At 37.7% G+C, this 22645-nt stretch overlaps 1 protein-coding gene across 5 annotated transcripts in view; it reads right to left on the reverse strand.

The window, feature by feature from the left end:
- Positions 1–2413: 2413 nt before the first annotated feature.
- The window catches only part of TOPAZ1 (testis and ovary specific TOPAZ 1), a 42134-nt gene continuing 21902 nt past the window's right edge, over positions 2414–22645 (reverse strand). For 2 of the 5 annotated variants that reach the window (XM_080583032.1, XM_080583030.1), the window contains 13 exons: positions 20222–20285; positions 19013–19164; positions 18717–18809; positions 18356–18471; positions 16801–16867; positions 15353–15527; positions 13756–13856; positions 9991–10156; positions 9286–9450; positions 8235–8438; positions 7774–7957; positions 5871–6066; positions 4534–5408 (listed from right to left, as the gene is read on the reverse strand). In XM_080583032.1, coding sequence (XP_080439158.1) covers positions 5337–5408; positions 5871–6066; positions 7774–7957; positions 8235–8438; positions 9286–9450; positions 9991–10156; positions 13756–13856; positions 15353–15527; positions 16801–16867; positions 18356–18471; positions 18717–18809; positions 19013–19164; positions 20222–20285 — 1755 coding nt within the window. In that variant the 3' untranslated portion in view covers positions 4534–5336. Of the gene's footprint in view, positions 5409–5870; positions 6067–7773; positions 7958–8234; positions 8439–9285; positions 9451–9990; positions 10157–13755; positions 13857–15352; positions 15528–16800; positions 16868–18355; positions 18472–18716; positions 18810–19012; positions 19165–20221; positions 20286–22645 lie in introns of those variants that run through there. The other 3 variants (XM_080583031.1, XM_080583029.1, XR_013947682.1) reach the window with 3 other exon arrangements.

The raw sequence follows: 22645 nt of genomic DNA on the forward strand, positions 1-22645 counted from the left end.
CGTCCCTTTCAATGTGCAGCATGTCCCCAGCCCTTCCATTTCCCATTGGAGGAATACCCCGAAATAAATCTGCTCTTTCCCAAAGAGCACGTAAGTGTTATCAAAGTACTCACGTGCACCTCCAATTTCCTTCGTTCTGCAGGAAAACAATACCAAGTGGGCAAAGAATCAGCCACAAGCTCTGCAGTAACCAGAGGAAAATCAAAAGCTATTTTCCTGTGATTTCCAACAGCAGACACATATGCACATTTATACACCTATTTTGCTTCCAAGGTAGTTCATGTCGCTACAGAGACATTCAACCCCAAAGCAAAAACATCTGTGGCTGATGAAAGTATAAGAACAAAAAGAGATTAACTATTACGGATTGTCACTATTTCCATACAATCTATTGCATTTCTGGGCAGAAAAGGCTAAAAAGAGGGCTGACAAGGTTTAGGAACTATGTGTAGCTCAGTGAAGCTTTAAATCAAGTTAACACTCGCACAACCCTTGGGGGATTTGCATAATTTTCATAATGCGCAGCATGTTTTTGCCTCCTGATAGAAGCCATCAGTTATGTAAGCAAATTGGTTGCATAATTATGCAGATGGGAAAATAATTTTAATTGATTCAACAGAAAAGTGTGCTGTTCATTTGTTCATTTCACCTGGGACTTCTTTTTACTCAGTGAGGGAAAAAATAAATTGGGAGAGATAATCAGGAGGTGATGCTGCCAGATACCAGCTCCATTGCACAGGGTACCTATTTCCAAGCAGATCCAGGACAACAACCTCCTCCCACCTTTCTGAGCACAGGAATGAAATTCCTACTTTTTGGCCAGAAGGTCTCACTATATATTGTTTATGAATATTGTCACAATATCGCATGGGACTAATATTGGGGCTTTATCTGGTCTCATTCTCCTTTATAGGTTGGGCTTACCTGTCATTCTGCATAGTTCCTCCCACTGGCTCAGCAGGAATGGACTTCAGGTGTGACTGTATGTCAGCAGAAAGGCCAGAGGTCCGTAAATACAAATAGGTACTCTACACCTTCAAATAATTTCTATAAAGTGGCACACGCATTTCTGAATGGAAAGGTTGCTGTACAACAAAGTTACCATCTGAAAGAGCATGTATTTTGACTACCTCTTGACCCCTAACAGAAGGAAACATAAGCATCACAATGTGAGAATTATGAGAAATGTGAGAATTGAAGTCATGTTTTTGCAGTGGAAAATTCCACTAGCCTTGCATATTCCAAAGTGATTGCGGAGGCATAAACAGTGGCATAGCAGTGGGGAGACAGTATGTTAAGCAGATAAGGGGACAGTAGAAGGTCCCACTGTCCCCAGATAAGGAGGACAGCTAGGAAAAACAAGACGAGCAGTGCAAAATTGGTAAAAACAAAAAATCACGGGCCCTCTAGTCACAAGAGAATGAGGAAAAAAGGAAAAGGAGAAATAAAAAGTTGGTCAAATAAAATTGTACATATATGGAATAGTAATAAGCGTTGAGTAGTTTGTGAACCTGTGGTATTCAGCCAATTAGGAAATGGGAGGAATTAAGCATCAGGTAATAAGGAACATAAGGTTATGATACACGTTTGCTGTGCACTCCTGCTTGCAGGACGCCCACCACTGCAATCATGAATAAAAATGCTAGTTCACTGAGATCCTCGCCTGAGCCTGTGTTACTGGCTGCAGATTGTTTCTCCCAACAATGAAGTCGCTATGAAGAGCAAAAGAGCCCTTCTCTCCTTGCTCCTTTATTTCTGTCCTCATCCTCAGTCTGCAGGGAAGTCGAAAAGTGGTGTCAGTTTCTCCAGTCCCATTACACGCAAAGCACAGAAGCTCTGAGGCCAGTAACGTCACTAGCAGTTTTTGATACTAGACATGATACCAGTCATTTTAGAGGAGATGCTCAATGATTAAAGCCTGAAAAACGCAGACCTGCGATTTGCCACAAGACAAAGATACAAGATACATCCAGAGAATGTGAAAGGACAAAAATGTGAACTAGCAATCGTTCTGAATGTGGCCGTATTTTCCTACGCTGAGGAGTATGGCACTAAGATTTTGGTAATTAAATGCTTGATTGCTTCACCAGAGACGTTTCATTTTACTCTCTCTCCTCACGTGAGAAGTCTCACTAGCATCCCATTAGAATTATTCAGTGAGCTGAGCGCAGCACGCAGGCCGTTCCCCCAGATCCTCCACTTGAGCCTGCAGTTAAAACTGGAAGCTGGCCATGTCCACAGCTGGGAGCTTCAGCCCAATTTATTCATGAGCATTTGCTACATTATGTGCTATGGCATGGTGAAAAAATGCATAATCTGACTGATTTCACACATTCTTAACCTCTTCACACAGTATATCATACTTGAGATCCTTGTAGTTGTTACTAGATATTAAAAACTCTACGTCTACAGGCCATTGGCCTATCCTTTCACATTTCCATGAATATTAATTATAGAGATCTGAATGGAATTAAATATTTTAATGACAACACTGATTCACAGGTGTTTTGGATATTTCGCATAAAGAATAAAACACAACATTTATTAACATCTTAACAATTCCTCCAAAATGATATCCCCCCTTTTACTACATTATAAAACATCGTAAAACTATCAAGCTTCTACCTCCAGCTTCTCACCTCCATCCAAGATGTGGGTTAAAAAACTCTCAAAACTATCAACGCTTCAAAATAAAATCGTTGCAAGTCTTCCAAACTACGTTATTCTGCTTTAGTTACAAGAAACTGTCCATACCTAACAAAAGTCATCTTTCCAAGAGCATAGCTTGTCATCAGTGAAAACTGAAGATTTCCATGAAGAAAAGGGGCATTTCTCATACGTCATTAACTAACAACATACTGAATAAGGATACCTTTGTCTAGATTTAGCTACTGAGTGCAGCGTAGGATTTTTTTTGAAGCAGTCTCTATCTCCAAACATCTAGAGTATACATTTTGTCTCCTATATATGGCAAAAAAATCTATCAAATGAGTTGCTTCTCTCTAACAGAGAAGTTCTTTCAGCTATTAAGAAACAGTAACTTGTATAAGGGGAAAAGCAAAAAGAGGGATATTTTCTATGGTGGCTAACTGCAAAAATGCATCTTCTCTGTTGTCCTTAACTTTAATCTTTGGAATATTTCTTCCTCTTTTCAGGAGCATTTCCATTCCACAACAAAGTTTTCCTCACTTGCTATGTCCTTTTAGCACATGGAATTTCTGTCACCAAAAGGGTACTAAGAACGCTGATCAAGAAACCTTTTTGGAATTTTGATACACAACAAAATGACCAGATTTGTACAGTATTTCAAAGACCCAGAAAGTATGGAAGTGTGAGATATAAGGCTTGCACTAAAGCTATTTAAATTGCCTACTGGTTTATCATGGTGATAGGGAGCTGTTTCTGTATTGACAGAAACAGCTGGATCCTGATGCACCCACTGGTTTTAACAGAACTTCTTAGCAGTGATGTGGGGAGGTTGCTTTGCCTGTTAATATAAAATATGACTGAGATTGCATCACATCAGCTGAAGTTGATACTCAGGAGATGGAGCCAAAACATTGCACAAACTTTCCACAGTTCCAAGCTAACCTGGAAAGTCGATGGCTAATCTCTGAAGAATAAATCAACATTTGGATTTTTTTTTTTTTCTGGGGCTGATCTAAGCAAAAATTCAAGGTTACTTATAACGGAAAAATAATGCTGTCCCTAGAACATCCCAAACTTTGAAGCCATAAGGATTATTAAGAGAATTTTGTCCTCCTGCATCTCTCAAACAGTATTAGCCACATCTGGTACTGCTTACAGAAATGTGGGATTTAGCTGAGGTTCAGATAGCTTCTGACTAATTCCAAGGAAGATTAAGCTACAAAGGATCTTACAAGACGTAATTAGCAAAAATGACTTAGTTTCTCACTGTTGACTACACTGCCAGTTTTAATTTGTTGAAATCTCCAGAAATTGCTCTTGCCTGTAATGCTGGAGTGGCTGGAAGAACGGTCAGTTCAGATTTCTCATCTGAAACCCGATCGCTTCACATCCAGCAGTCAGCTACTAGGGAACAAAGCAGCAGAATGCTAGTGGATTTGACTAAGTGGACAGCCTTGCAAATGGGAGAGCCATCTCAGAGAATACCAAGTGGCAGAACCCAAAGTCTGTTTGAACTAGCACCAATTGTTTCTCAAGGACAAGGATTTTAAAGAAATGCCATCTGATTGTTACTACTGAACCTGCTAGTTTTTGTAAGGAAAGCAGGTGAGATCCCTACAGAAGCATGGTAAGTTGCAAAAACTTAAGAGCTTCTATCCCTGTATTTTTCTGTACAGGTGGGACAGTGATCTCAGAGGTCATCAGACTCGAATCTTCCTTCCTCCAGTAGCAGTTCCAAGATAGACTGGATGAGCAGTGGTATCAGATGAAGAGGGCCATACAACAACCAAAGATCAGATAAATGACATCAGATTAACGAGACAGACCCCAAGACTAGAGTACCACCCCCCTCTCCCCCAACCAATAAAACACCAACACCACTCCAAAATCCTCAACAACCATCCAGCTCTAAAATCATGATAGCTTCATGACTCAAAGAACACCTGCAGTAATGCTGTGAGAACTGAGACTCATGCTGCCTCAGAAGGAAAGATTTTTAAAAACTTGAGGGTTTACACCACCACCTTGGCTGTCACTAATGATGGAACAGGCTTTGAAAAAACACGTTAAGCTTCCATAGCCAAGAGAGCAGAAATTCTCAGCACAAGAAGCTCTAATGCGGATGGAGAGCAGGACCAAAACAGCCGCATGTCATGTCTGTGAAGGTTGGTACTGGAGATCTTAACGCTACGGAAGTGGAGAGCTTGGGCAAGTAACAGCTTTGACAAAGGTCCCACTGATTTGCCATTCAGTTCTTCCTCCTCAGGTTGCAGATCCGTAAATAAAGTCTGACTTAAATATTCCATGCCCCAGATATGACTCACGATTTGCAGGTGAAAAAAGAATTCCTGAAGAAATAGGAATGCTAGAACCAGCTTGCTACAGGCCTCCATCTTCTCATACTGTTGGCAGAAACTTAAAAATGGTAAAGTCAATTATCAGATGTGAAGGCAAAAAACACTTCCCACTGAGAGCAACCATCAAGGGAGAGAGAAAGTTTTCCTTTTCAGTGAAAACGCACAGACACACAAATGTGAAGCCATATACAAGCTGTTATCTAGACACAACTAAACCTTCAGCTGTGAGCAACTTGCACAGACCTTCAGTTCTGTGAAGGAAAGGTATCCTAAGTCAGGCATGCCTCATGCAGCAAATGATTTTGAAGATAATTTTATTCTCACTGCTTTTTACTGGGTGTTTGGAGTAAGGAAATGAAGGCCTAAGGGGCCTTCACTTGGATGGGACAATATCACAAGGTACTGTAAGGAAGACAAAAGAAAACGTATTACTTTTACAAATTATGAAACGACGTGGAAAACTTCTCACTCTGGAACAGCAGAAACAATCAAAGCTGTTACCTACATAATAGCACTTGTTGGGAAAGTAGTAACAGCTAGTGCTATGTTCTCCTTAAAAAGGAGAATGCAGATTCTGAGGCTAGAACTTTCTTGTCATATAGTGATGTCATTAAAATACACCTATGTAAGCCATATAGTTAGGAAAAAAATTGCTCTTTTTGTCCTACTATCTGCATTATCATCAACGTAAGCACTTAAAAACACAACTTGAGTTTTGAAGCCTTGCTCTAAGTTAATAAGGCTGAACACAGTGGCAAATACCTTTAGTAATTTTTATTGGTTTTAACAATGATCACTTATACCACTGAACACCCTCCCCCGAAGTCTTTGTTTATTAATTACTGACTACTGAAACAGCCAGACCTTTCCAGCCCATTTCATATTCTCCTGAAGCCATTTTAGAGCAGATGTATGCTCCAAGCTGTAAACTTCTTCCATATTAACATTCACTGTCATACGCTTAAGAAAAAGCTTTGGATCAGATACATGAGCAGCCAGGCTAAGTCTCTCCATTCCCGCTTGATAGTCACTGTTATTCTGAACTGTCTGGTCTTCACATCTGTAAGTGAATTTTCACAAATACAAAATTATGCAACATGCAGGCCGTCCCTCTGCCATTTGCCTCATGGTTTATGCTGGCAACAAGATCACAAAAACATTAACGCCTTGTGTTCACTTAGGATAGATGTTAACTTCTAGACAAATTTTAGCTGATTATTTTGAAGAATTTAATAAGTTAAGACTTTAGAATTTAAGAAGTTAAATTTAATAAGTTAGAATTTAATAAGTTAGACATCTTTTTAACATATTTTACAGTACTGAAACGTAATAGGATTTAATGCCAGTGCAAAGCAGGTCTGCAATATTCACATTTCATGAAGAAATGCTCTAGTCTGGGCTGGCAAATTCAGTAAAGGAATGTAAACCATTTTATGAATTGGATATTCCAAGAATTTATGTAACATGCTTGAATCCAAAAGGATTACTCATGCTTGGCATGTGATCACTTTTGGAATAAGGATGTGCCTAAGTGACATGCCTATGTTTTTGCAAGAGCAGAATTTACTCTTTAAGCAGACAAGCAGAGGTACGATAGCATACTAGCAAAACTGTCATCTAGTATAGGCTGCAACCTCTACATCAACAAATTTTCACAAAAAAATAAATCTCTCTATGGTGTTTAATTTCCTTGTGTGTCAAATTAGCTGAAGAACATATCCTAAGTATAATCAGAAAAATTCCTCTGAAGACAAGAATTCTCAAAACGATACTGTTGTTCTGGCCGGTACCGTTTTCCTAATAATTTGATCATACTTGAAACTGAGCATGATTTTTCTTTTCTGCTGCATGCAACATATACATTTCTTATTTTACAGGACATGATTGTTTTGACCTGAAGTAACCACTGTTCAAAACATAAATTTAACGTTCCCTTAAAAGACAGCAGAAAAACTTAAAGAAAACAAATTGTGTGTCTTTAAAGGTAAGATGTTCAAAAAAAACAAGGTAAAAAAAGTCATTTATCAAAAAAAAAATTAAGAGATGTATTTCTTGGGACGGGTAGAGCTGAAAGAAGACACAGTACTCAAGTTTGAGATGCCCTCATTCATCCTACTTAACAAATGCAGCTTTGCTATGCAGTTTCACATCTTGATACTGAGCCAAATAATCCCAGAGAAAATAGGGTCTCGAAAAATAAATTACAGGCATAATCCAGTGACAGTGGTTGGTGGTTTATGGACAAGAGGGAAAAGCAGTGAAACAAATTTTTGTCTTGCAGTTACTCAGTCTCACAGGAAGGGAAAAAAATCACACTTAATACCAAGATACTCCCTAGAGAGAGAATCAAATAAAATGGTTCCAAGCACTTTCCAAAGAACAGCCAAAGAAGTTGCATTTGCTTTATGAAAGGAGTTAACATTTTGACTGTGCCTTTCTCCTCCGATGCTTAACCACAACACAAGACTCTGTATGCTGAGATGTGAACCTATCCTGTTTTTGAAAATACAGGAGCACACCTGTAGCATGCTAGACACATTCAGCTAGGGAACACAGGCCAGTATAACTCAGGAACAATTATTTTTTTGCTATACATGTAGAAAATAAAAGCAGAAACACTTACTGTTATATCATCAGTTTGTAAAAAAAGGATTAAAAACAAGTTTTTAAACAATTCTCTTTCCTAGCCAATAGGAAATCAACTCTCTCATTAATTACATGTTCACAGTGATAAGTACAATAAATAAGGTACACGTCTGACACAAACCTTTTCAGTATTATTTGAAGAGACTGAGTAGTAGCCCCTGGGCTTTGAATATCGCTGGCATTTGAAACGAGGAATAATTCAATGGCCAACAGCATCTCAACCTCAGACACGTAAAAAGGAATTGGCAAAATTTTGTGATGTAAATTTCCCTCTAGCGGCGGGTAGCAACCCAATGATAAAGCAGCTGTGAGTAAATGCAGAAACATAAGAAATTAAGATTACCAATACTGAACATGGATCTGTTTTCTTCATGTCCAGTAGTAGCCACTGATTCATATTCCCAACTGTCGCTATTTCCCAATAAATATTTTGGTTACAAATAAATTCCTGACATTGACAAAGAAAGTGTTGTTTTCTTCTTACAAGGGAGACTCATTTCTCTCACCCGTTTCTCCTGAACACACTGAGCTGCTAATGTTATCCACAGAACATCATGGAAGGATGTTTAAAAAGCTACTTACTTTTGTAGTAGGTTCTAGCTTTACTCCACAAACAACTTCTTCCCAAACCTGTGATTAATCCTCTAAGTAGAAAAAAATCAACAGCTATATTTTTTGAAAGCATGAAGTCTACTGCAGAAGATGAGACCCCAAGGTTCTTGCTCTCAAAACAGGCTTTTATCAGCAGGTTAAAATCGCAGCTGTACTGAGAAACATCAACAGTATCTGAAATGAAAAGAATATTTACTACTGAATTCAAATCAAATCAAAGCCTACTTGCAGAATCGCTTCTCAATGTTGGGGACCAGCACCAAGATCAGGCTTTTTGCTTCTATGAGCAAAATGGCACAAGGTTGAGATCATTTATGGTAGCACTTTATTCATCAAAATTCTTTTCATACTCATTTAATTTACATTGTGAGAGAGGAAGTATTAAAGTCCAAGTAATAATTTGCTGTGAAAACCAAGAGGATCAGATAAAAATATATTCACTTGCCCAAGTCTACAAACAAAATCCTCACCTGACCTCTCAAAATCTACACCAATAAAAACATCTTGGTGTCTGAAGTCCTGCTTCTAGTCTAGATTGTCTTCTACTTAAAAGCACACACCGATAATAGGACTGCGACCTACAGACAGGAGTCAGCTGAGGCTTTCTCAGTGGAGCCTAAGTAACTACCCATCTCAACCTAAGTACACATCTGAACTTTGTCAGATAAACTGAGCCTAAAAGAGCATTCAATTCCATGTACCGATGTCTAGGGTGGCTTGCTCAGTTTTCTATCCTATTGTACAGACTGTGTATGCTCTTTAAAGATTTATTGGATCTTCCTTGTAGGCCTGTGTAACTGAGCCAACTGGAGAAAGAGGACAGGCATGCAAACTGTGTGCATGAGTGCATGTGTGTGAGGCAAAAGCTGCAGAGTTCAATGACACTACCCTCTTTGGAAAAAAATGAGCTTGTATAAATCCATCTGCTTCAAGAAATGTTACCAGGAAAACGAAGAAAAAGAACAGTACAGAATAATCTGTTACATTTTTAGCTCTTAACACAACACCTTTCCTTACTTACCAGAACTATTTTGGAAACCTGGTAAGTTCTGCAGAACTTCCAATGCCTGCCTGTATAAGCTCTGCCTCATGTACTTGTGCACTAGTGAACATAGCAGATTATGTCGATTGAGGATGTCCTCTTCATCACAGGGCCACAATGGTGTATTTGTGGTCCATTCTGACTCTGCAGCAAAGAATGGCATAGTGTCATTTCTGTGAACTAGAACTGCTGGATGCTGTGACTTCTGGCCATTAAGAGTATGCTGTAAACTCTAGCAGAAAACAAACTTCAAAACTTATCATAAATGCAGTTTTTGTTATTAATAACTTATTCCTTATCACTAATACTTCTCAGATGGATTCTCAGAACCTTTTAATTTTAAATAATCCCTTTTATTGAGTATCACGATAGTAAAATGAACTGTCAGGGGCATATCTAACTATATATGTATACAGATATGTATGTATTTATTTGATTATATAAAACAAACGTGAATAGAAAATTTTAGATCCTCAATGTTACTTTATAGAACACCTCCTGTTCTTGTTTATACTTCTGAGTTTCTTCTTTCAGTAGGTCAGAATTCCAAAAAGCCAACAACTATGTATTATTTTAATTTATTTTAATAACACAGACCAACGTAACTTGTAGCTGAAAGCTTTCACAAAATGGGACAGTTCAAATTTAAATGTCAAAACTCCGTTCTTTGTAAGACGAGTTTACCTCTCAATACCCATGTCGCTCCATCCAAACTTCCAGTTTTAAGAAAAATTTCTGCAGCATTATTAACAATTTGACATCTTGATGCTAAGTTCTCTGCACCAATAAGTCCTTTCAAGACTGTAAAATTTATCTTTAGCTCCTGCAATTTATCCAAAACCTTCCTTCCCTAGCATAAGAGTGAGAAAGGAAACAAGGAAGGTCTGAGAAAGCAATGACATGAATGAACACAGAATGTCTACACATTATACGGCACATTTAATTTAGTGACAAAGTTTTGTATACATCAGTTTAGGGACATTATCCAAACTAGGGGGGAGCAAGAAAAGGATCACATAGTAAAAATTCTAATGAATAACAGCAGATTTTTTTTATTTGTGATTCTGTAGACAAAATAAAACAGTCACTGTTCAACAGCTCCCAGCACACTATTCCTTTCAATATGTTCACAGTATAATGTTCCTAGACAGTATTTTAATATGCTTTGTAATTTATTTGCATTTGCTTGCTTTAGCATATTAATATTTTTACTCTTGATTCTGTTCAGCCCTACATAACTTGTATAATTCTAAGAAGATCATATAAGGACTTTTCTTTTTGCAGTAGAGACATAATAGTTAACCTGAAATAATTACTCCAGCATAAGCCAAACAAAACAGATAATTCTACCTAGCAGGACAAAAAATGGAAGAAGTCGTGCCTATGTGACCAACAGTAAAACAACCGACAACTTTATCATCATATACCAAGCTGATTTTTAGTCTGGTTTCCTAGAAAAGTTTCTTGTCAAACTTCTTTTTCTTCTGCTTTTTAGCTGGCTTTCTCAGTCAAAGATAAAAGAAAGGTAGCAATCTCAAAGATAACGAGTATCTGACCAACCTAAAAAAGTACTGATGAAGCTGAAAAGGGATACTAAATTAATGTCCCCAGCAAGGCAAAAACAGGCAGGATTTAGCACTTGTCATCTGGCAGCAGTTTGCTGGTCAAGCAACACGAACACAACTCCAGCCTAGACATGTTCCAGCTCTTGCTTAGTGGGTGCATCAAAGAAGAAGTGACTTATTAAAAAGCACGGCCGTGTGTGTGTGCACGCAGGTGGCATGGGAAGGAAGGGTGTGGAGGCAGAGGGAAAGGGAGGTTTAGGGAAACAAGAGATGTTGACAGAAAATGAAACATACTTATTAAGACGCTGTTTTTTTTTGAAAATGCCTTGTGTGTATGCATGTAAGTACTGTGAACTGGCACATGCCCCAAATTCGAGACTTAAGATACCTACAGGTTATCTGCAATGGTTTATCTCAACATAACCTGTAAAAGAATACAAACTAAATGATTACAGTTATCGTTTATGGTTAGATCAAATCCTTCATCCTGTCTTATTTTCTGGACTACTTTTTTGAAGAAGCAAGACAGGGCATCAAGAAGATAGCCCCTAATCACAGGATTACGGACTTATTTCATAGATACAATGGAGCAAAGCCGGTTGGAAAGAAGTAGTAATGACAGTTCTAGTTCATCCCTGAAGCAGAGATCAATTTGGAGGTTGTCAGTTCCGATAAAAATCACTCAGAGCACAACCTCATTCACACTCCAATATGGTCATCACAGGTTGTCTGTGAGGCTATTTGAGGATCTTGGAGAGCAGTCTATTGAGAGAGGGATTTGACACCCTGTCAAAGGAGTGATGATCTTTTGCTCTATACATAAAAAAAAAAAAAGTAGTAACGTAAGAACTGCCTGCTCTTAGTAACCTCTATCATACAAGAGAAACAATACACATGCTTTTGACACCTTGCACCTCTGATGTCAGGAAATGAAGATGAACTTCCTGGGAATATGAGATCCTGCAACCAAATATCAAGATCTCTCCTTACAGGAGATCTTGAAAAATAGCTCAGTATGAAGGTATTTCCCTGCAAACACTGAATATATGCTGCCTCTGCTGAAGACGACAGCCAGAAAACAAGCCAAACTAAGCTCTTAAATGAGAAACAAGAGCGCTAACCACTTCTCAATGACAAGAATTTAGACCACCTCAGCAGAGGCCAGGAATCTCCCAAGGATTCTACAAGCGAGTACTGTGGAACAAAAACACTTTAAAAATTCTAGTGCGGTACTAAAAAACTGCTAGTGCAAAGCCCCTTTCCTCCCCCTTACTCTCAAAACAGTGTCACACTGTGCTGTGGCACTCTTTTGTGATGGGTGCAACCAGCGTGCCGTAGCTCGATCAGGACCTGTTAGAGACCCTTCTACACTACACACCAATGCTGCAAAATTTCTCGTTCATCAAAACGTGTGAACCATGTCTAAACCAAGCACCTTTATCCGGTATCCCCTGGGACTTGGGGTGGCCCTGGAAGCAGACAGCAGCGCATGGGTTTCACGTAACAGAATTCTTCAGGGTCATGCCTTACAGGTAGTAGTTCAAAAGACAATTTAGTTCTTTAATGCAAACTAGAAAGGGTTCCCCAAGTCTAAAAAGACAAAAGGGGACAGGGAGAGTTTAATTTTGTTTGTAAAAAAAAACATCCTGGAAATCATGTATAGGATGAGAAGTGTCCCAGTACAGAGTAATTATTACTTGTAAGGATCAGCCCTAATGACAGAAAGGCAAGTTCAGAATACAATCACTGACCAAAATACATCCCAGAAGCACTGGTGCTTCAAATTCTCCCTCCCATTCGCACTGGTCACGCTGCATTGCACAGGGGAGGCAGATTGGTATAAACTGCTTCATTCCACGATGAAAAAGAAGAATATAACATCGGAGCAGAGCTTGCTGCAGTGAACTTAGGATCAATTACTGGATGAGTCCTAAAGAGTGGAAAACATCCGGTGAAAGATCTAGTCTCTTAACACTGGCTCGTTGTAATATTGGACAGCAGGAAAGGACTGTAAAGGGTATTTCTTTGTGAGGTTCAACTCTCTGCAAGATTCACACAGCTCATAAATCCAAATCTGGCAAGATGTGTGAGATGAAGAAGAACCCCAGAAGAAAAGCCTTTCCAGTAACATTCTGGGGAAGCACTACCAAGTGCGGCAGGAGCCCTGCTATGCCTCTCTCCTGTCTTCTCGACCTTAGCCATTCCATCTGAGGTCAGGCTCGTAAGAATTGGTGCAGGAAATATTTCTTGAGTTGGGCGGTCTTGGAATACAGCAGTATTACCAGGTGGAGGAAAATGGCGTTTGTGGTAAACCAGGTTGGTCCAAAACCTCAGGAAGATTGATCTCTTAACCCTCATTCATCCCTACCACAGAAAATGCAAAGCTGACCCTGAGCAATCAAATTTCTAGGTTGCAAGACCGATTTACGACAGACTACCAGACAGAAATGTCTTCTACCAAACAGAAATATTTATGTGCTTTTATCTTGAACCACACTGCATTCTTCTACCAAGCAGTACGAATACCTTGTACATCCATCACTACAAGGAAAACAATTTCCACAATCCGTGTATATTTTGCTCATAGAAAAGCTGTAATTACATAATGTATGAAAAAGAAAAGTGTATTCATTCTCACAAGCAACTTCCTCCACTCTAATCAACAAAGCAAGCAAGAAAAAATCCCCACACATGCAAAGCTCAGAAGACTACTGCCCAGAAAGGCACAATAAAATGCTTTGATCCAGCTGGACAACTAAGAAGCACTAAGATTGTGGGGAGGCAGGTGGCACATCCAGATACTCTACTAGAGAAACAGTTTAGCATCTAGCAAGGTAAAGACAAATGGTTTTTCTTCCAAACAGGTTACTATAGTCCAGTGTACCTTTCTCCATTGTAGTACGTTGCGATAAGAATTCATCATGCTTATGCCAGTCCTTCCAATGAAAATCCTGTCTGCTTCATTACATGTCAAACTTGTTATTACTAGAAAGAAAAAATATGTATTATTTTTGTTTTCACATGTAAATGCAGTTTCAGAGAACTTGATCCCAGAACTTACACTTGAAAAACACAGTCATTGTGAAAATATTAAATGCATTTAATGCCAAGTATTTCAGAAAATACAATAATTTCCTAAGTCTGACAATAACAATAGTTTATTCGGACGTTATTTTCTCTAGTTTATCCATAAGATGCTTGGACAAGTAATGGCATAACTTAGTAACATCATAACTTAGCAACATCATTACTTGTAAAGTATGCTCTCAATTTTCTGGCACTGTGAAGAAACAATGGCAGTTATAGATCTGGGTAACTGCAAGTTTTTCCAAGCCATATTGTTTACTTTGGAAGCATTGCTGGCACTGTAGAACAGTGGTTTCCAGTGTGGGATGGTACACACACAATTCTTCCCACACAGGTGCAGGAAAGTATTTTTTGTGCCATTGATAAATTAAATAAAAAATTTAAAATAGTGTTTATTTCGTCTTTATTTCATCCTTTTTTTACATTTCTGTTTTGATGTATGTTTTATAATGCACATAATGTATTAGTGCAGTAGTACATGTATATAATTTATAAATAAATACACATTAAGTAAGCGTTCAAAAATTTTTTACTGATGGGGTGTCTATCAGTTTGGAGACCACTGCTCTAGAGAAGACAGACCAAGTTTCAAGCTCCATCAAAGCCTTTTTTCTGTGTCATAAACGGAAGAAGTTTTATACTATGAAAGTCTGTAATCAGAAAGGTCGTGTCACATAACTGAAATAAATATTCATCAGGTTTTAGTAGTTAATACAGGTTGAAAAAGATCTGACTCATCCATTATACAAAGCTTTAATATCCCACTGACACTTCACTAAGCCTCCGTCTTCTACAATCTTATTAGGAGGAAGGATGCAGATAAGTAAATGAAGAGGCACTGAGTGGAAAGTGGAAAGAAAACCTGCCAGAAATACTAAAAAACTAGGTGTTTTGAGGACCCTGCCCTTGCAGAAATTCTTGGTTCTTCAGGGGACTGAGAAATTCTGAAAATCCAAATTGCTAAAACCCAAAGAAACCAAACTAACCAAACGAAAGATATATACCTGATGTACTAGTACATGCAGCTGTATTTACAGCTCTGAAGTTTATTTATGCTATTAAGAGTGTTGCATTCAGATGACAAAAATTAAACATGCTTGCCTTTGTCCTGAAAACAGGACATTCTTTCTTAAAGACCAAGAGTTTTGGTTTCTCTTTGTAATCTGACAGAGCTCAAGCGTGCTTCTTTCAGAACAAGTAGCTCTTTAAGCGTAAGCACCACAGACTTCACTTCTACCAGAAAATGACTTCTGTTGATTATTTCAGCTGACTGTATTTGCATGTAAAGAAATTCTGAATATTATTAGATAAAAGTAACTAATATGAAGAAAAGTCAGTACATGATTTTGTTTTTCACCTCGAGCAATAAAGCATTTACCCCATCTTCATTTTACCTGCATCAGCAAAATCGCAAAAAGGAACTCCTGGTCTGTCTTTCTCAGAATCTCTCGTTAGTATTTCCGCAATACATAAAGACAATTTCTGAAGGTCATCAAAATGTTCACATCCAGTTCTTGCATTAACATACAAAGTTCCCATCTTACTCCAATCATTTTTTTCCTTGCAATGCTATGAAAATGACGAGTGACAAATATAAGCAAACCTGCTTCCAGAACACCAAATAGAATATACTGAAATTCAAGAGAGAATCCTGAGACAGACTTAAAGCAGAAAACAATGCATCTAATATATACCCTGTGTCCTACGACATTACTGAATGTATTCTGATTTATGACATTTCACTTAACAGAGTATCACCCATTTCTTAAAGGAACAGATCAGAGCCTAGAGAAATTAATCTGAAGAGATTATAACCAAATACAGACATTTCTAATGGCACGATGATTAAACCTCAATGTTTTATATTCTTCTCTCTCAACACTTGTATTTTTATAACATATTACATATTTTTATAACATATATCATTAAAATTTTGTTAGCATCACCAAACCCATTTTCTTTCATCAAGGATTAAGTTAAGTTGAATCCTCCTGTCAATATAGGCTAGGAATAATCACACGTCTGGTCCTCATGACACACTCACCACTCTGGTATAACTTTTCTGAGAGGTTTAGGGCTCAGGCTACATTTACGTACTGTAATCTAGAGGCACACGCTGCATATGCACATGCACTTAGAAAAAGTTAAATTTAAACCATGGGGGTCAGGATACCATTGGTAACAGCATAGGACTGTGTTGCAGGGTCTGCAGGTAAGCTAACTGAGATGAGATCTGTGCCAACAAGGAATTACAGAGGTTTTCAGGAACTGACTGGACAAAATTGTGACCAGTCCTGGTCACAGTCCCGGTTCTTGCCTTCTTAAATTTAGGTTTCAGGATCTGTGCAATAAGTGTAGTAATATGTAAACTATACTGTAATTGTTCATAAGAAGTAATTTGTCTCTCAGTGTGAAAAATGCAGTAGCCTATTAAAGAAGTTATGCTGTAATATTTTCTTATTCTTCAAAATAACCTGCCTTTCACAATTATGCCTTTTTATATAAGGTATTGATTCTGCTAAAGTATTAAGTAATTTTTGGTGAAAAATGATATATCATTACTAATTACAAGCACAACAAAAAATTGCTGACAATTCTAAGATTTTTGAATTAGATGCAGAACTAGGATAAAAGCTACAAGTATGTAAATTAAAATAAGTACTGACATCACAGAAAAGCCAGACAGTTTTTCCCTGCATGTTAATCTTTCCCAAAAACTGTTTTACATAGAAATGTATTATCATCACATTAATTTAAAATGACGTACAAATTGCTATTTTATGTAGGTTTAAAAAAGTCATGATTTAAGCATTCCAAAAGGCTTAAAAAACACACACTGTACCTGAATTTCAACCATTACCAAATTGCAGTCAAAGAGCCAGTTGCTTTTAAAATGTCTTTCCTGAAATCTTCAATGGGAAAAAAATATCAAAAATTAATTTTAACACACCCTATTGAACTAAACTATGAACTAGCAGGTGATCAACAATTTATCATATTTGGATCGCAAACTGATGTAATTTTTTATTTGATTTACTACACATAATATACAAAATGGACACTGAAAACAGACATTCACAATCGTGCCGAAGGGAGTCAGTACATGTGTTATGCAAATAACTGAAGAGAGCTATTTTCCACAGATAATATTCCCTTCTCTTGGTATAAATATAACTGAACAGGCAGGAATAAGACTTGCAATACATTAAGTAAATGCAGACCTCATTGTGCATGTCTGACAAAAAGGTTAAAAAAAAAAAAAAGTTAATTACATGAACCAAAGTGTAATTCAGCTTCAAATACCTCAGAATGAAATGGTTTATTCTGATGCTGCCACTGGAACACTGAATCCACCTACCCAGTGTGATGCTATCATGCAGATACACTTCACCTACACATGAATGAGCTAGCACGTGTAGTTGAAGCAGTAAAGCTGCTCAGACTTCACAGGTACAAACTCTTTCTCAGTTTCTGCTGAAAACACAATACATACAAGGCAACTTGGAAAGGGTCATTTCTTTGTGAATGAGATTCCTGATCTGAAAAGTGAAATCACCTCCAACATATGGTAAACTGCACGTATAAAACACTGAGATCCGTAGCTGAAAGGTATTCTATGGGAAAAGTATGAAAAGCAGCAAACAATTTCTAGAGTGCTTTCTCTTGAAACAGTGATGGCTTGGTTTTACAGAGTAGATGCCTGCCACGTGTTTGGTTTCCTTTAAGAATCAAATCTTCCTTTATGAACCACAAATTTAGTTTCTCAACTTGTGTGTACATATGTGATGCAGAAAATGGAAACGAAAAAACTTGGGCAAGTGATGGGAAACATCAACAGTTTTGGAACAGGTGTGGGCTCTTATTTCACATTTTGCCCAGCATAATCTAGTGGTACTAAAAAAAAAAATCACCCTCCTTGACACTTGTCTTGTGGAGGCACATGTGTTCAAGATGCACAGTGAATGAAACTAGAAGACTACTTCAGATTATAACTAACAATTTACTGCCTACATGATTTTTATTGCAGAAGTACTGTTTGCTTATGCTGGCCTAAAATATATATTAAATCATGACATTTCTAATTTGACTACGCTTGTACAAATTTCTCCGAATAGTTGAGAACAGCATCCTATCAGACTGTACTATGACAATATTCAAAAGGCTAATCATAACTGCAGTCTGAATCTAAGTCTTGAGTAATGATCCTTGATCTTTGAAGCACGGCAAATTGACAGCATTTGAAAATACAATTGGGCACAATATGGTTGTATTTTACTCCAAACCCCTAAATTTACACTTTCTAATCACCTTGTAAGTTTTTACATAAATTTATGGAATAGAACCTGAAGAAGGAACTAGACAGATATAACTGTAAAAATAGCTCCTTAAAGGCATACCTGGATTTTATGTTCAAAACAACATTTATTTCCTGGCTGGAAACTTGCAACTGTTGAAGGAGTTTAGTAATGTAATTAAAATGTTCAAACTCAAGAAACATACCAGCATCAATGAGCTGTAATATCAAACAGGGGGAAGAAAAGTAAGCATACAAGAATTGTCATCGTGTATTTCCACAGCCAAGCATCAGTGAAAAACACGTCACACTGAATCTCAGTCAAAAACCCATACCAAACATTCAGCTAGCCACAGTTTAACTTTTAAAAAATACCATTGAAAGAATATTTAAAAAATATCTTGCATTTTAAAACAGGCAAGCTATTTTCAGAAATTCCTTTAAATAGTAGTACAAACTCATACCTTACGAAAGGTACTGATTAATTTAGGCACAGCATTTCTTATATTCAAAGAAGCCACATGCTCGAAAACTTTCAGAAGAACATCCACAGCCGGCTATAATTTAGGCAAAAAAGCACAATTAGTTTTATGTCTTTGTTCAACTAGAAAGGTTAGAGTTTTTAAAATAGGAGATTACAATTTTTTTCTTCAAGAATTAAGTACCGAAGTAAAAACAAACTTAATACTACAAATGGTATTGCCCCCAAAACTGAGAAACTATGGATCAAAAATTTTCAGAATATTTCAAGGTCACCTACCAGTGTATTAACCTGTACAGCTACATGCAGTATCTCAAATACTTCTTGCAACAAACAGTTCTTGAGCAAACAAACGAGAAGATCATTCAGCACTTGAAAAGCAAAATCCTCACCAGGAGTAACTTCTCTGTAATACCTAACAAATATTTGGACTGAAAAAGCAATTAAAATAATTTCACTTCGGGGGCACTGATACTTTCTAAACAAGTAATTACCTTAAATTTTAAAAGCAGTGTAACAACTCTTAATTATCCAGGATATCATGGCACTGGGATATGGAGAAGAATAGGTAAAAGGAAAGATTGAACACAACGTTAACATTACTAAACCAAGACTGACTGTTCTGAAATACCTCCCATCATTGAGCTGAACTTCTGGAGGTTTCAAGAAAGCTTAGCTAATTTAGTGCAGCACAGGAATGCACAAAAAACAGGTTAGATGTGGTAGCACATGAAGGTAGTAAGCTCCTGCCAGACATGAAGCTCTACGCAGTGCAGTGCTGTCACGGCGGTTGGTGTTAATAGTTCTTCCAGGGCCAACCGTGACAGATACGCACTGTAGCCTGCAAGTACTCAGTGTTACCTGCATTACAGCACTCAGTATTTCAGAAAGGCAACATTACTACAGAGGGTGCAACAGGATCCCACGTTCATACTGTACTACATCCTCCTAAGCTTTCAAAAACGTAGGTAAAAAGAGAATGACTGTCCAGACTAAAATCTATCCCTTTCTGACTCAACTCATAGGCTCACGTGGATTTGAATAAACTCTGGTCTCTAAAATGTGTTGATTTTAATTGTCTGTATACGTAACAGTGTGAAAGGACTAAATTAAAGCTGTTTGGATGCTCTAACAGCGCTTCATTTAATGCGCTTAATTCTGAAGTTTTGGGATTTGTAATATTTAGTTAGGGTGTAGTGTAAAACTGCCTTAACAAAATCTTCGTCCTGATAAACCTTTCCCCTTGCCCCAATATCTATTCTAAAGTCTAGATCATTTTCTAGGGAAGTTAAGAATTTTAACAACCTCCTGAGACAACTGCATATCAAAACACACATCCTCAATGGGAAACTGGTACATGAAAAACATAGGGATTCCTACTAAATGAGAACTTTATTCATTGTTGGAAGTGTCATCTATTTTTCTCCCAAGTCTACTTGTTTTAATTAAGCTAGATATCAGATATGCATAAAAAGATACTTATCATACCTGCACGTTGTAGAAGGCCTTTTTCTTTGATACTAATGTATGTCTTAAGTACTGCCATGCAAACCTAGAGGAAAAAAAAAAACACACAGTAAAACACTACCTCAGTTTATGCCAAACTATCCACAAACGTGAGTTGTACCAGGAAACAATCTTTACATTGCTTCTAACTATTTGACCCATACGTACCAACATGTGCTGTAAGAAGGTAATTGGGTCTGAAGGCAAAGGCACTGTCAAAGGACAGCAAATCAAACAGAAAATGACATACATGAAATGTTCGGGAGAGGAGCTGCTGGAATCACAACTGCCTGCGTGTGTGTGTATACTCGTAGCAAACGAAAAAAGGATTTTGAAAATACCTGGAATTAGTAAAAATGTGGCACACTGAACAAACAGAACAGCAAAGAGGTGAAAGTGAAAGCACAGTAAAAATTACACGAATGCACCAAGTCATCGAGAACTGAAGTTGCTAATAGATGGCTGAAATGTTTTTGTCTTAACATCTTAAGCTGCTTTAAAAATACATTAACCTCAGCTTTGTGATACACGTTCTGCTGCATGTCTCTGTATGTCTCTGCAGATGAAAAAGTAAAAACTACTTAGGTTAAATCTTAGAATTCCGAGATTGCGAGTTAGGAAAAAAAAAAACACAAAAAAACACAAAAACAACAATACCCTTTTGCATCCCCTTTGTCACTTCTGAAAAATTTACAATCTTTCTGCAAAACATTTTAAAATGGGTCTTATATTTAATACTATTTTGTGAAATAACAACAATCAAGACACACAACCCCCCCCGCCCCCCAACTGTAGATGTGTTATTGCAGAACTGAATTGGGTTTATTTTTAAACGAAACTTCAAGATTAGACAGGATCCACTCATTGAGTCTGTTACAGTGAATGAATTATCATGAAAGCAGGAGATACTGGCTTGTGGCCAAGACATCTTTAAGATTATTAACCTTTTCAGATCACCAAGGCAAACAACACAAAATTGTACATTTAAATACATTGACTATAAAGGTTATTATTTTTATTTTCAAACAGCATCATGATGTTGTTGAACTGTGGCCTAAGCTATCCCTTGCGGAAAATCATGCGGTATGTTTGATCTTTAATATGTATGTGCTGTCACTCTGCAAGGGGTTAACTCTTTTAATCCAAATCCAAACTCCCAGGTGGCTGAGGGCATTTCCAAAACAAACTTTAGCACATGCTTACAGTATGTAAATTAGTTTGCTTTCTTTAGGAATCTGTTTTCCTCCTCCTTTGGACTGACTGCCAAAAAAAGCCAAGATTGCATCTGGAGCTCTGACTGTTCCAACTATTAGTGAAATTGCTTGGAAAATCCAGTTGTAGTAGGATTTAATCATGGGACATGTTACACTACATGCATAAAAGAAGTGAACTGTGTGCTTCATTTACAGCTTCTAGGAGGCTTCAGTTGATTTAATTGTTTAAATTTAAAGTTATAACTGAATCTATAGACCACATAAAATGTGAGAATCTCTAAACTTTGAGTTAATCGTAATAGGTTTAAAATGAAGGTACATGAAACTAGAAAAGAGACAAAATTACATTAAAAAAAAGTAGCACGGATCACACTATTCTGTCACCCACCAGCTGATTCCAGAAATCACTTGATATGACAATTTAATAAGAAATGTAACAAAATGGCTGTTTATCTTCTAAAAGCAGCTGGCTGCCCAGTAAAACAGGTTTACTACAGTAACACAGAGGTGCTTAAATTACAAGAACAATCATCAAAATTCATGAAATCTTTCAGCATCTGTCAGTGTGCGTGCTGATGTTTAGTAAGAGGGAAAACCTCATGCTGCAGCCCTTTACTCATTGAGATCAAAACCAGGATCCTTTTTACAAGAGGTTCTTTTCTCGCAGGATACTAGCACCTTTAAGATGTACATTCCATAATAAACGTGGCTGAAGCCAACCAACAAAAAATTATTTAAAGGCCATTAGAGATAGCAATAATAGGACAGCACAATTAAGTCTTATTTCTTTAAGAAGCCTAAAAAAAAAGCATCGGCCAGTTCTAATGCTTTATTGGGACAGAGTTCCCAGCTCCTCATCTGCTACCTGGACCCTGAATCTGATGTGTTGTTGCAGATCATCTAATGTGGAGCAGGGACTGTTCTCATGCTAACAGAAGTCATGAGCTCCCAGCCTTTGCTATCACGGCCGTCTCTTGTTTCCCAGTCTGCTATGCTCAGACTCTGGCTGCACTTCCTTGGGGGTACAATCCCATCTTGTGTCTGCATGGTCTCAGAGAAGACCCAGACAACCTCTTTTTTTGTGCAGCATTAGCCTCTGATACTGTGCAGTCTGTTGCCCTCAGTGTCTTGGTGACACAAATCCTCAATCAGCACAGGGGACTAGAAAATACACAGCAAAAATCTCAACTGT

The sequence above is a fragment of the Anser brachyrhynchus genome (genome assembly GCF_964034855.1).
Source record: "Anser brachyrhynchus genome assembly, chromosome: 2".
NCBI classification, from domain to species: domain Eukaryota; kingdom Metazoa; phylum Chordata; class Aves; order Anseriformes; family Anatidae; genus Anser; species Anser brachyrhynchus.